Consider the following 14,046-nt stretch of genomic DNA (forward strand, 5'->3'; position numbering starts at 1 on the left):
TTTCTGGGTGTGTGTTTACTAAAACCCCATTATCACAGCCTTCCTCTTAGTCACCTTTTCCCTCCCGTGTTCTCCACCTGAAGCAGCTTTGTCAATGGCCAAACTAAATGCAGTGAGGATGGAAAGGGGAAAGGTCGGCTATAATTGGACAAGGGAACATTTTAGACCATCTATAGGGAATTTGGGAGAACCCCTTTTTTCCTCTCGTCAGTGTTTGAGCAGTGAGTCATCGGGAAACCCCTCCCACATGTGCCCACACATGCTTGCCAGACATTGTGAGTGTGTGTGTTTGAGTGTGTGTGTTTATACGGTAACATACCATATGGATCAATGGACACTTGTACTAAATGTCAGAGGAATTCTTTGGAGAGTCCTGCAGGAAATGAAGGAGGCGATGAATTGTCTGTAACTGTAGCAGCCCCGTGCAGAGAGTCGCCGGTTTAAACACGCTGGCAGGGAATAGCCTCCTGGGTGAAATGAATGAGGTGCACCCCCCTGCTCCTCCTCAGCTTCAGCAGATGTGCCCATGCGCGAAGCTCCAAACCCCTCACTGCTGCAGGGGAGCTGCTCCGGGGTGGACGGCGCAAGGCTGCAGCTGGAGTTCAGCTCCCAGATGTCAGTGTGTGCATGTAGGTGTCTCAGCCTCTTGCAGCTAAACTTTTACTTTTCCATACAGTCGCCATAAATGGGACTGTGTTGGTCACTTTCCCTTAAAAAATAAAAATCTTGCTTATCTCTAGTGGTAACCAGGCATGCAGGCCATATTTGCTCAGGGATTGGACTGTTCATCTCCGCCCCAGTAACATGTGGGTGAAGTAAAACCTTTTCAGTTTGGATAAACCAGAGAGCATGCTGTCAACAGTTTGTGCTTGTAGCTATGAAAACTGTTGACAGTCACTTCTGCAAATGATCCAGAGTGATGGGAAGAGGAAGCGATCTTTAAATTACAAACTAAAGAAATTAACCGTTCACCCCGATTATATTGAACTGGCAGCAGAGATTTCAGATGTAATTACCTCGTACTCGAGGTAAGGAAGGAATATGTTTTACTGTAACTTGGGTGAACTCACTCGGGTGCGGCTGAGATTATGTCCTCTCATTATCAGAAACCATCTGATCCGTGCAGGACAGTAAGAGCTGTGAGTTTTCCTGCGCAGTAGGAAGAAGGTCAGACGATGAAGCCGTTTAACCTCAAGTCTTTTTAAATGTGCAGGTCTGGTAAAGTGGCCAGATGTAATTTCTGTGAGACCTGCTGTAGTTGTTACAGAGTAGTGCATTAAAATAATGCCTCCGCTAAAATCATTCCACAGAAATATAGGATGTTTTTTTCTGTCTTTCTGAATTCAAGTGTTCATCTGCTCTTAAATGTCTAAATCTGTGCCTCAAGCTGAGGTCCTGCCTCAGTCCTCGGTGCTGATGAAGCATCAGCGTGGCCACGGTCTCATAAAGCTTTTTTTTTTTGGGGCTGTAGCGGCTGCAGTAATTCAGCTGCCCTATCGTCAGGAAATTACAGGCTAGTGTGTACAATCCACACGCCCTCTCGGTCTTGAGATATTTTGAAAATCAGCTCAGAGAAGTCGACACCTTTTTATTCCGTTGCGTCCGCAGCGTGGTACAAACGGCACGCTAGCAGGCCTGACGACAAGGCCTTGGTTACCACGGCAACGGCATAGCAAAACAGGAGGTGGGGAGGGGGGGGGGGCCTTTTTTCTCTCTTTCACTCCACGAGGCGGGGTTCGTTTCTCGTTACCGGGGTGGACAAAGATAGCTGTGAGTCATCCTTGAGGCTGGGAGCCGAGCCAACACATTCCTCCTCCTCCTCCTCCTCCTCCTCCTCCTCCTCAGATTTCTCGTCTCTATTATTCCCCCTCTTTCTCTTTTTCTTTTTGTCTCTTTCTTTTCGCATTTCCATTTCACACTCCCCCACCAGCCTCTCCTCTCCTCCCCTCCTCTCCCCCATCTCACACTGTCTCCGTCCAACAGCTCCCATTTTGTCTCTGCGCCTCACAGTGTGTCATTTACTCGAATGTAACGAAATGCCTTAAAAAAGCTTTGATATTGCAGATGAAGAGGCTGGAATGATGTGCAAGCCTTTATTATTTTTCAGTAATCTTTTTTTTTTTTTTTTTCCAAGAGTGCAGACATTTGTGTGTGGGAGGAAAGAAGGCATGACAAATAAGACAAGTGGTCTACAGTTAAAATAAGAGCAAAGCTTGTCTGTTTTTAATTCCTTCAGTGCAGAATAAAAAACGTGCAGCGCTGCCCTTTCAGCTCAAAGGTCTCTCTCAGTTTGCAAGCTTGGAAACAACTCCGCTGCCTTGTTTTACTTGTAACAGATTTCCCTTATCTTGATGAAACAGGCTGGTATTTTTTCCGCTTTATTTACCTAATTTCCCAAATGTAATCCGCAATTTGTTTGCTCATCTGCTGGCTCTCAGCCATTTTCAATACCACAGTTGTTAGTCTCATGCTGTCTGTGTGTCGTATTGTAAATATTAATAGTGTGATTCTTAAAAAAAATACCTGCAGAGTGACTCCACCACTGTTGTGAGCGCAGGTTGTGAGGCTTCAGAGCTTTGACGGGACAGAATGTAAACATGAAGTCAGGACATTTATGCTGAGGAGCTCTAATTATACAATTCATACATGATCGTATAAACAGGTCGTCCCAAGCAAACGTCTGCATGAGGAGCTCACAGACACCCTGCTCTGGATTATGTAAATGTATATGAGAACACACACATAGAGGGACATGCATATGCACTGTATGTGCCGCCACACATATTTTATAGCACATTAAGAGCTGATGTCATCCGAATACACACACACACACACACACACATATACAGTGCACACTTAACTTGCATGGCAGTACACACACAGTTTTTGCAGCCAACACTCCCACACATGGTGCAGAACAGAGTCAAACATGCACAAATACACCCACATGCACACATGTACTTACACACACACACACACACACACACACACACACACACACAGAAGGTTTTCCAAAATCCTTCAGTTGTCTTCAGACGCCACGCACTGCTTTAAGCCGACATCCAAGAACATCTTTCTGGAGGTGCCAGAAGCAAAGACAGCATGTTAAAGAGCAGTGCGGGCGAGTCCATCGTGCCGCCGTGTGTCACACATGTTGAAGTGAAGTCCCGTCATTGTAGCCAGCGGTCACTGTTGTGATGTTTAATTCACTTAATCTGCTGGTTTCTGTTTCCAGACGATTTTGTCAGCACAGTTCAGTAAAACTGAAGCATTTAAGATTTTTCCAGTGTGATTTATCGTTATGTGTTAACAGCTTAATCATTTCGATATTTACTAACAGACAAAGTGTTGATCTTGTGTCCCTGCAGCCATAAAGACTCCTTAAGTAGCACCTGCAAAATTATTTTTGTCCTTGTGGTTTCAGATCTGGTCCACATTAACCCTTAATCTGCATTGAATTCATAGACGTTAAAAAATAAATGCAGTCACATCAAAGGGACTCATTTTAAGAGCCATTCAGAGATCAAACCAGAATCCCCTGTTTGCTCAGAAAATTGATGTCGTGTTTTGCTGGTCAGTTGATTGCAAACTGCTGCTGCTGCTGCTTTGCTGGAAATATGAAATGCATTACTTTTAATTTGCCCCAAATTAGTTCCTTTGAGAACTCAACCTGTTCTTTAAAAAATGCTGTAATAGCACAACGTTGTTGAGAGACGAATTGCTCCGCATTCTTCCCTACATTTTGAAAATCTCGACTCAATGCGCCTCTTCAGAGCTGAAGAGCGCCCGTGTAAGTCTGGAACTACTCTAAATTAAACTCCACATTAAATTGAATTTGGTGGGTTTGTAAATTCCATGTTTGTGACCAGATTTGGACTCAATAATTGGATCAGAACCACGTTATCAAAACGCTGAACAATGTGAAAGCTAGTAAAACGAGATAAAGAAATTATAGAAAGACTCCGACTCAGTAGTCAGATACATGTTTCAGGTGTGTTTTCATGTTTAGCTATATAACACTCTGCTGTAGCTGTATGTAAATGTCATTAGCTGTGCTGTCATCTAATGGTCAAGCAAACTTGAGGCGAACTTTTGAAATGAAAACATGAATTCGGCGTGTTTCCATCAACCTTTTGCAAGATGCAATGCTTCAAAATGTGCATTAAGATACGTTGATGTGCTTCATCTCATGGCTGTGTAGCCATGCTAGCAGCCTAGCTGTAGGGATGTCAGTGTATGACGTTTGATTGGTCCACCCATTTCATTGGAGGGATTGGCGGACAAAATTTTGTCTAGATGTTCCCGGTTCCCAGAGGACGATGTCTTACGACTTTGGTGACTGTGGTGCATTATACTGGCTTAACATCTGCATATCAACGTTGTCATTGTGAGAATGCTAGCATTAGGATTTAGCTGAAAGCACCACTGTGTCAGAGTACGACCTTGCAGAGCTGCTAGCAGGGCTCTTAGTCTCGTTTCATTGGAGTGTAATTGTGCGTCTCACAGGGGCCACTTGTACTGACGCTGCAGCCGAAGAGATTTCTGTCAAAAGCATTCATCACATTGCCACAATGCATGTCATCCTGCTGTAAGGAAACTCTCTGTCTCGCCATCATATTTGTGTATGAAGAGAGCACAAATAGTCAAACAGCATGTCACTATACCAAACCCACTTCTGTCCATTAATTCACTGCTGGAGCCGATCCACTGGGCCCATTAGCACTAATGAACGTCACAGCAGCCACACTCAGAGGCATCCATCTGCCCGCACAATCAGACAGCTGAAATGTTTCATTGAAGAAGTCTGAACGTCTCGACAAAGAGCTGTGGAGTTTCAAGTAATGTTGATCTCAAGTTGTAAACAAATGTGAAAAGTGTGTGTGTGTGTGTGTGGGGTGGGGGGTGGGTGTGTGTGTGTGTGTGCAGCGTTTACACTTTACAGCCCAGTTTAATAGAAAGAAAACACACCTCTCTTTGTCTTTCGCTCATTACAGACCTATTTTGGTTGATTTGGGTTTAAAGCCCATAATATGTTAATGAGCAGCATTGTGAATTTAAAATGTTCCACAATAACAGCGGCAGCCTTGGAAAATGAGTTTTCATCACACCTAGAGAGCTACACAAGCCTTAGGGAACACGGCCGACCAGAGCTGGTTAAACTCTGTTATCTTGTTATAGTCACATCAAGATAATAGTCATTAAAACATTTTGCAGCAGTGATCGTGTGTCTGTCCATTTTAGCCCGACTAATCTGCGTGTCTCGTAGGCGTCATGACATTCAGTGATGGCTGATGTTCCGATGGGGTGACTGTTCCTGTAGGCTTCAGTCTTTGTAGGTTCAGGAATGCAGGGAATGTTTGTGGGTGTTAATACTGTGTGTGTTCTCGACACATTCCCGTTTTTCTCTGTGTATTTATAGCTGTTATCTCAAGTACTTGTACAACCCTGAATCCAAATCGTCTGCGACGCTGTGTAAGACATAAATAAAACAGAATGATCATTTGCTGCTTTTTTGACATATACTCAATTTAAAACAGCACATAGACAAAATATTTAAAGTTTGAGCTCATCAGCTTCACTGATTTTTGTAAATATCTGTTTGTTCTGAATGTGATGCAGCAACACGTTTCAAATAAGTTGGGACAGGAGCAACTAAAGACTGGGAACGATGTGGAACGCTCCAAAAACACCTGTTTGGATCATTCCACAGGTAATCAGGCTCATTGGTAACAGGTGAGAGTATCATGGTTGGGTATGAAAGGGGCATCCAGGAAAGGCTTAGTCATTCACAGTCGAGGATGGAGCGAGGTTCACCACTTTGTGAACACATGATTGGATGAAGGAAATGACTACATGAGCTCAGGAACACTTTGTAAAACCGTTGTCTGTAAACACCATTTGTGTTTATGTTTTACACAGAGCCCCAACTGTTTTGGGTTCAGGGTTGCAGACCTTAAACCTCTGTTATTTAGCCTATGCACATTCAAATAAATGTGTTGGACAAAATAATAGAAACACCTGTCAGTATTAGCAATGCAGCTCAACAGCAACAAACCACAGCTTTCCATTTGTGGTGCAGCACCTCTCTAAATAAATTATAACCTTTTATGAAGGTAGAATTTATAACAAGACTGTTGCATTAAACTGCATTAGTTTTAGCGAGGTGTGCCTAATAAACTGGCAACTAAGTGCATGTTTGAAAATAAACACTGAATGCAGTGAAACGAAGCGTCCCTGAGCAAAGCTTTTACAACCAGCTCTTAAATGATGCTGTAGAAGACTGTAGTTTAACAACTAGGCAAGTTTTTGAATATGCGTTGGTGCATTGCTGCAAAAAAAGGAATGTATGAACATCTGGGGCCAACATCTGGTCATTTAAACGAGGTGAAAGGCTCTGGAAAAGGTCAGTGTATTAGCAAAAACGAATGCATTATAACACAATGAGTGTAAGCTAAATATTAGAGACACCTCTCAGTATGACACAGTTCAACTGCATCACAAACTACAGCTTCCTAAGCGACCATGAGGCTGAATCAGTACCTCTCTAAATCAGTACCTCATAGCCTGAGAACACGTCTGATCAGGTGTGTGTACATTCACATACAGTAACACAGGTGTGATTTTGAGTCACGGCCACACAGGTGATCGCTGCTGGATGTCTGTGCCTCCTTCAGAGCTTCTTGTGTGTGTTTGTGTGCACGGCGGCCATGATGGTTGTTTGATTTGGGCCTGCTCAAACTCTGGGCTGTGCCTCCTCCTCCTCCTCCTCTTTTTTTTAAATCTGAACAATGAGTATTCTGGGAGGCTTTTGTACAACAACCCATTGAAGATCTCTAAGCTTGACCGTGCATCTGTGAAGCATCATGGACACAGTATGTTTTCTCTGGGTTTAATTTTAGCCTTTTTGGCTATTAAAGATTCATTCATTTTTCAGCTTTTTCCACTCTCAGCTGTTTCTGTTTGTCCCTGAAGCAGGCAGCCTCAGTGTAGTCCTGCTCTCCCACCGGCTTGCCTCATCCCTTTGTCTCGGCTCTTTTCAGGAAGAAGAATTGCATTTTCAGGCTCTTCCAAAGCCTCATTACTGTTTATTGAATGCAGTAATAGATATTGATTGCTGTGTCATAAGCCAATAAATTACAGTTTCACTTCTGAGGTAATAGCTCGTGAATGGGCTCGCTCTTTGTTGTCAAGCATTACTCTGCTGTGGAGTAACTTTATCTCGCTGTGAGTGTGTTAAAGTGTATCTGTAGCTCATTCTGCCTGCTCGTCCTAACACCCGGCTGGCAGCGACCAGAGGACTCTGAGGTCAGTGTGAGCAGCCTGGAAACCATCTCCCCCAGCAGATGGCCATTATTAGTGACAATGAAGACTAGCCCACAGGGCCAAGTAGAATAACAGGGAGCCCATTTCCTTCTTGGCTGGGCACGAACCACCTATACTGCTAACAACCACTCTCTCTCCCCTCCGCTCTCTTCATCTTCTGCTGGGAATGCATTGTTTTTCCATGGCTGTATCCAAGTTGCTGTTTTTTTTTTTTTGTTTTTCCAACCAGAACTCTAAATTGGTTCCTGAAGAGATGTTAGAGGAGAGGCGGCGCTCACATGCACAAGCACATGCGCAACAAACGTGCATTCCCTTAATTCAACACAGGGCCCCTGGAGAGAGAGTTAAATGGGCTCTTATTCAGTGCGGAAGGCTAATAACAGCACGTTGATGTGTTGGCCGAAGTTCAGTTCACATCAACGGTGGACAACTGCTGCGCTCACTGCACTGCACAATGGCACTTTGTGTCATCCACAACTTCTGTCACTGCAGCACAGTTATCTGCTGCTCACCATGTTTCACTTTAAGCGGAAATGAAGGAACAGGTTCTCATTAGCATTAGCACAATTTAGCAGACTTGAGCAGGAGCTACAAGGAAATCATGACTCAGAGTTACCAAAGAAACACATTAACTGGGTGAAAAGGATGGACTGTGTCATGTAAGCCTGTCACTGAAAACTCCCTGTGTATTAGTCACATTTAAGAGCGTGTGTGCTTCAAGGCAACTTTATTTGTATGCAGTTAAAAGTGCTTAACATGAGGCAATAATAATAATAAAGCATTGCAATGAAATTTAAAAACACAGTGAAATCAGTATTAGGTTCAAAGCCTTAGCAGCATTTGTTTTAGCTTTAACAGTCTAGAGAGTGAGTGAGTTTTTAAAGCAACGTGAGATGAATTACACAGCTCCAAAGAGACCAAAACATCTGCGTCCAGACTGCAGTCAGAAAGAGCAAAACTATGTAATATGTCAAAGAGAGACAAGCTGCATTTCCAGAGAGCAAGAGGGGCCACAATGGAAACCCACCAACAGGGATATAAGAGACATATACAGCAGGAGGAGGTCATGGTACAGCACAAGCAGAGACAGCAAACTAACGTCCTCTTCTTCTTTGTCTCATGTCTTCACAGGAACAGTAAAAAGGAGTCTGACCTGGAGGCGGCTCTGGCCAGGCTGAGGGACCTGGAGGCCCTGCTCAACTCTAAAGATGCTTCCCTCAGCACTGCCTTGGGGGAGAAGCGAGCCCTGGAGGCTGAGGTGAAGGACCTCAAGGCCCAGCTGGCAAAGGTAAAGACATTTCTGCACCTACGCCAGCGCCAGGATCATCAAGCTTACACTGGATGTCTTTCCCTGGCTCTTAATTGTAAACAGAAGCCGCTGTGGTCCTGTTGCTCTATACGTGTGGTTAATCTCCACAGACTTGCATTGATTGTAATCATGGGAAGTTTTGAAGGTCCTTTGTTGCAACCTGTTAGAAAAGCAGTAGTTTGTTGAAGTGCTATGCCACAGTGACTGACATTTGAGCTGTCTGTCTCAGTGTGGGCGCTTTCTCTGCCACCTAAGTGTGGAAATGCCTCAATGGAAGTAGTAATTTTATCTAAACCCTCCAGGCAGTTGATTATGAATGAGGACAAGGTGGTGAGGAAGGCAAGGTTGCATCCTCTGCAGTTTGTTTTATCAATGAATTTTACCACAGGTCCTGAAGTAGATACAGTTGTGGCCGTGCTCCACCTACTGGTCACACCAAGGAACTACATGTGTTTTCTTAAAAGGAGGGTTCATAGCTCAAACAATGCCGCTCAGATTACTGCATTTTTTTTTTCCTCTTACAAGCTTCCATCAAAGACCATTTTTGTCCTCATCTCTTTCCAACAGATTGACGGTAACTTGGCGGATGCCAAGAAGCAGCTGCAGGATGAGATGCTGAGGAGAGTGGACGCTGAGAACCGCCTGCAGACCCTGAGGGAGGAGCTGGAGTTCCAGAAGAACATCTACAACGAGGTTCTCACTCTTCACCTTAACCTTTCTATTTTTATTGAGCTCTCCAAGTCAGCGGTACCACACGATATTGATTCACATCCAACCACCTGCTTGATTTGCATTCCTGATGCAGATGTCTCACAGATGCACTTTTTTGCTCCTCACTTCTCCTTTATTTTCACATAAATGATAGAACGCAGTGCACAGTGACTTAATGAAGTCACAATTATCACAGTGTTCTGGTCCTAGTTGAGCTCCGACCAAAGCTTGCAACAGATGTGTTTTCCAAATGTAAACATAACGATTAGGAGTTGCTTAAAGGTCAGCAGAGAGGTAGATTTCTCTGCTGGAGCTCTGTATGTCTAAACAGGTAATTACTGCACAGCGACTGAGTAATCAATGCAATTAAGTTCACTGACCATAGCAGCTTTCTACAGGTGGAGTCTTTGAAGCTGTTTAATGTGCCTGAAAGCAACTAAACCAAATGTCAATGTAAATGACTGGTTTTGTAGTTAAGTAATATAGTTAAATCAGCTTCTAATCAACACAACAGCTGTCCATGAAACTCAAAGTAAGCGTGCTTGATAACCACCAACATCCTGTCTGTCCGCAGGAGATGCGCGAGTCCAAACGTCGGCACGAGTCTCGCATGGTGGAGATCGACAGCGGGCGGCAGCGGGAATACGAGAGCAAGCTGGCCGAGGCCCTGGCCGAGCTGAGAGCCCAACACGAGGAGCAGCTCCACCTCTACAAGAGTGAGGTGGAGAAGACCTACAACTCTAAGGTGGGTCTGGATGCTGCACGAGATGCAGCTCTGTCGACACCTAGAGTCGAGACTCCGTTTGATTAATGGTAGCTCAGCTTTGTGTGTTTTGCATTCAGATGATGCATAATATTGATTTACACTCAATCACTGTATAAATTCCTCCTTTAACTTCTTCTTTAACATCTCTTTCTATTAGAAGGGAGATTAATTTAACACAAATAACAGCTGTCTTGTAGGAATCTTAAAGAGGAAAAACACAACAGAAGTTTTTGTCAGTTGAATTTACTTGAAACTGTAGTTTCCGTTTTGAATTAACTTAATAGGAAGTTATTTCTACTGCAGTGTCTGGTCTGCAAAACAGTTAAAATACCTTGTTCATTCAGTGATAACGTCCCCTGAAATGGAGTGAACACTACTCTGAGTTGATCATCAGTGTTACTCAGGCGGTTCAGTGCGGTTAACCAATGCTGATAGAAGGCTGTATCATGTGTCTGTGTGTCAGCTGGAGAACGCTCGCCATTCAGCCGACAGGAACAGCCACTTGGTGGGAGCTGCCCACGAAGAGCTGCAGCAGACCCGCGTTCGAATGGAGGGCATGTCGGGCCAGCTCAGCCTGCTGCAGAAACAGGTACACGCACTCACACTCTGTCAGTCAGTGGTTTATCTGTCTGCTGGATTTACTGACCACTGACACTGTCAGGAATGCCGTCAGACTTCTTCATCTCTGAGCACCATTGATTGATTTGGCGTTAAGCTTCGCCTCACTCATCGATCAGACGGAGGGCGTCTTCACACCTATAGTTCACTTGCTCTGGACCGAATCGGTTGGTGAAGTTGGAGCATTTTCCCCTTGGTTTGGTTTCTTTTCGACAAAAAGCCAAAGAGCCAAAATGCAGCACAGAAACCACGTGAGAACTTTCACTCATTGGTCAGATGTGTGAACGCGGGAGGAATGTCCTGAGGGAGGTTCGCCGGCCAAATACAGCACACCACATTGCTGTAGTCCAAGTCCAACCATTCATTCTCCAGCTACTTGCTAGAAACTGTTAAATTCGCTCATCCGCATCCCACTTGACCGAGACCAGCTCCTGCAAGGGTCTCGGCCTGGTTGTTTGGTCTGCTCTGGGGTTTGATTGACAGCTTTCACACCAGCCTTCACACCAGGGTTGATTTTTTTTTTTTTTTTTTTTTTTTACTGAACCAAACAGGTTAGGTGTGAAAACACTTTGTTTGAAATGTTGCTGGAGTACAGACTGCTCAGTCTTAACTGACTAACCTTTGTATGTGTTTTCTGTCTAAATCAGCTGTCAGCGAGCGAGTCCAAGGTGCGGGAGCTGGAGGATAGTCTGACGAGGGAGCGGGACATGATGCGGCGGCGGCTGGAGGAGAAAGAGAAGGAGATGGCAGAGATCCGAGCTCAGATGCTGCAGCAGCTGGACGAGTACCAGGAGCTGCTGGACATCAAACTGGCCCTGGACATGGAGATTAATGCTTATAGGAAGCTGCTGGAGGGAGAGGAGGAGAGGTGAGGTTGTTGTAAAACAGTCCTAGAATATTGAAGAACATGGCCACTGTCAGACAAATGAAGGTCTACAGGTTGTTACAGGAAGCGAGGAATCACCAACCAGACAGACTACAAACAGTAAAGTCACTGCTCTTTGTAGTGAATAACCACTTAGAATCACTATAACCAAACATGCAGACATTTAAGGCATAAGTGCAGCGTCCCTGCCTGGGGTCTGTTTTTCCTGTTTTTAGCTGCTTAAGTCTAATAAAGGAAAGTCTTATTGTTAAAGCAGATTTTAGACAATAGTGTGCGTCCAGCTTTGTTGCTACAGTTTGGTGCACAAGTCAGGTCCATAAAGACTGACGGGCCTGCGCAGAGCCCTGAGCTCAACCCCATCCAACACCTTTGGGATGCACTAGAACATCGACTGTGAGCCAGGACTCACTGCCCAACATCAGTGTTGGACCTCACTGACGCTCTTGTGGCTGAATGGGATCAAATCCCTGCTGCCAGCTTCTCAAATCTGGTGGAAAGCTTGAAACCAGAGGAGTGGAGGCTGTTGCAGCAGCAGCTTAATGCCCACAGTTACCTCCGCCAAGGACGTCATGTTTTTGGTTCAGTTTGTTTGTTTGTCTCTCAGCAAGATTAAGGAAAAACTACTGGCCCAATTTTCATGAAATTGGTGGAAGGATGTAAGTGCCAAGGAAGAGCCCATTTGGAAAATTTTAGAACGGATCGAATCATGAGGCAGATACACAAATTACAGAAGAGTGGACGACTGGCCCTGGCGGAGGTCTGTGCTCTCTGAGTGCTCTTGTAGTTTTGGACAAGATGATCAACAATCACACATGGATGTCCAAATATTTTTGGCCATGACCTGGTTCAAGCTTGTTTTCGGCCACAAATAAATGTCTGCATGAAGCGTGCCTTCTGCCCCCCCCCCGGGGGTCAGTGTGACATTCACTTAATCATCTGCTCAAATTCGAGAGGATCCACACGCAGAAGTCTGGTTCAGTTTACACCCAATTTGGTATAAATGGAACCGTGTGCGTCAAAGTAAAAGAGGGCCTTTAGACTAAATTTTCTAAACTAAAGTTACAGAGAGGTACAGATGTTTTGATGCAGATTTTTTTAGACTGCTGCAGAAACAGCAGAGGCGGGTTTTCCTAGATCGGTCCCGGTTTGGGGCTCTCGGAGCATCAGCCAATCACTGGAGCAGGTTGCTTGCAGTGGCTTTGGGTAAGAGTGCCAGAGCAGTGAGGATGAGATATAAAAAGGCACTTCAGCACCAATGTGAGACTGCATCTGTACGGTACGGTCTCACATGCTCTGCTCTGTCTCCATCATCTACATCTCTTCCTCCCTCTTTCCTCAGGCTGCGTCTGTCACCCAGCCCTCCACCCACCAAGGTCACAGTGACACGGACCTCCGCCTCAGGCCACGGCCACGCCAGCCGCCTGCTCCACTCCGCCGCCACCGCCTCCAGCAGCCGCAACTCCTCCGGCACGGGCAGCACCAAGAAGCGTCGCCTCAATGACAACGACAGCGAGACCTCCAGCATGGCGGGGGGCACTGTGACCAAGACTCGCATTAGTCAGCACGCTTCAGCCAGCGGGCGCATCACGGTGGACGAGGTCGACCTGGAGGGCAGGTTCGTCCGTCTCAGCAACAAGGCTGACGAGGTACATGAAGCTTTTCACCGCACCTTACACCATACATTGGGGGTCAAGGGATGAACGGAAGGCCAGGTGAGGGATGGAGGAATGAGGGATGGAGGGATGAGGGTCGAGGGATGAGTAGGGGAAGAAAGGTGAGACATGAGAGGATGAAGGGAGAGATCCGGGCTGTGAATGGATGGACGGAGTGTGAAGATGGACCAGTGTGAGCTGTCTGTGTGGAGCCATGATGGAACCAGGGGAGCTCAAGATGGGGGAGCCGCAAGAGACAAGAGAGAGAGAAGAAAAAGGGGTTTGTGGGGGAAGGGTGCCAAGACAGAGTCGAACAGGACATCAGTACATCAGGGTGAGGTTAGATACTTGTGCGGAGGGGGCGTGGTCTTTGCTCCTGAACTTAGTTATAAAACTTCATTCAAAAATAGCATTCAGCTGTTACTTGTGATGCTGAGTCTGTATCCTAAGACTGATCAGCATGTTTATCTGCAGCTTAAACCTTTTCAGTCTGTCAAACATCTTACGTCCGAAGTAAATTTCAGTGTTGTTCTTAAGTTGTCTGTCCTCCCTCTCTGTTTCCTCCTCCATAGGACCAATCTCTGGGCAACTGGCAGGTGAAGAGACAAGTCGGTAACGGCAGCCCCATCACCTACAAGTTTCCCCACAAGTTCACCCTGAAGGCTGGAGGAACTGTCACTGTAAGTTTTCCAGACTTGTCTGTTTGTTGTTATTTCTTTGCCTGCTCATAAAGGTACTCTTGAGTTTTCTGACCACTATGGACGAGCGTGCAGGTGACATA

At 45.4% G+C, this 14,046-nt stretch overlaps 1 protein-coding gene across 5 annotated transcripts in view; it reads left to right on the top strand.

Annotated features, from left to right (window-relative positions):
• Positions 1-14,046, top strand: part of LOC143324896 (lamin-A-like) — a 33,632-nt gene that overhangs the window by 17,433 nt on the left and 2,153 nt on the right. For all 5 annotated transcript variants that reach the window (XM_076737698.1, XM_076737700.1, XM_076737701.1 and 2 more), the window contains exons 3-9: positions 8,455-8,611; positions 9,200-9,325; positions 9,918-10,088; positions 10,573-10,698; positions 11,375-11,595; positions 12,953-13,259; positions 13,838-13,945. In XM_076737698.1, coding sequence (XP_076593813.1) covers positions 8,455-8,611; positions 9,200-9,325; positions 9,918-10,088; positions 10,573-10,698; positions 11,375-11,595; positions 12,953-13,259; positions 13,838-13,945 — 1,216 coding nt within the window. The remainder of the gene's footprint in view (positions 1-8,454; positions 8,612-9,199; positions 9,326-9,917; positions 10,089-10,572; positions 10,699-11,374; positions 11,596-12,952; positions 13,260-13,837; positions 13,946-14,046) is intronic.

This window comes from Chaetodon auriga, chromosome 8, assembly GCF_051107435.1.
Source record: "Chaetodon auriga isolate fChaAug3 chromosome 8, fChaAug3.hap1, whole genome shotgun sequence".
Taxonomy (NCBI): Eukaryota; Metazoa; Chordata; class Actinopteri; order Chaetodontiformes; family Chaetodontidae; genus Chaetodon; species Chaetodon auriga.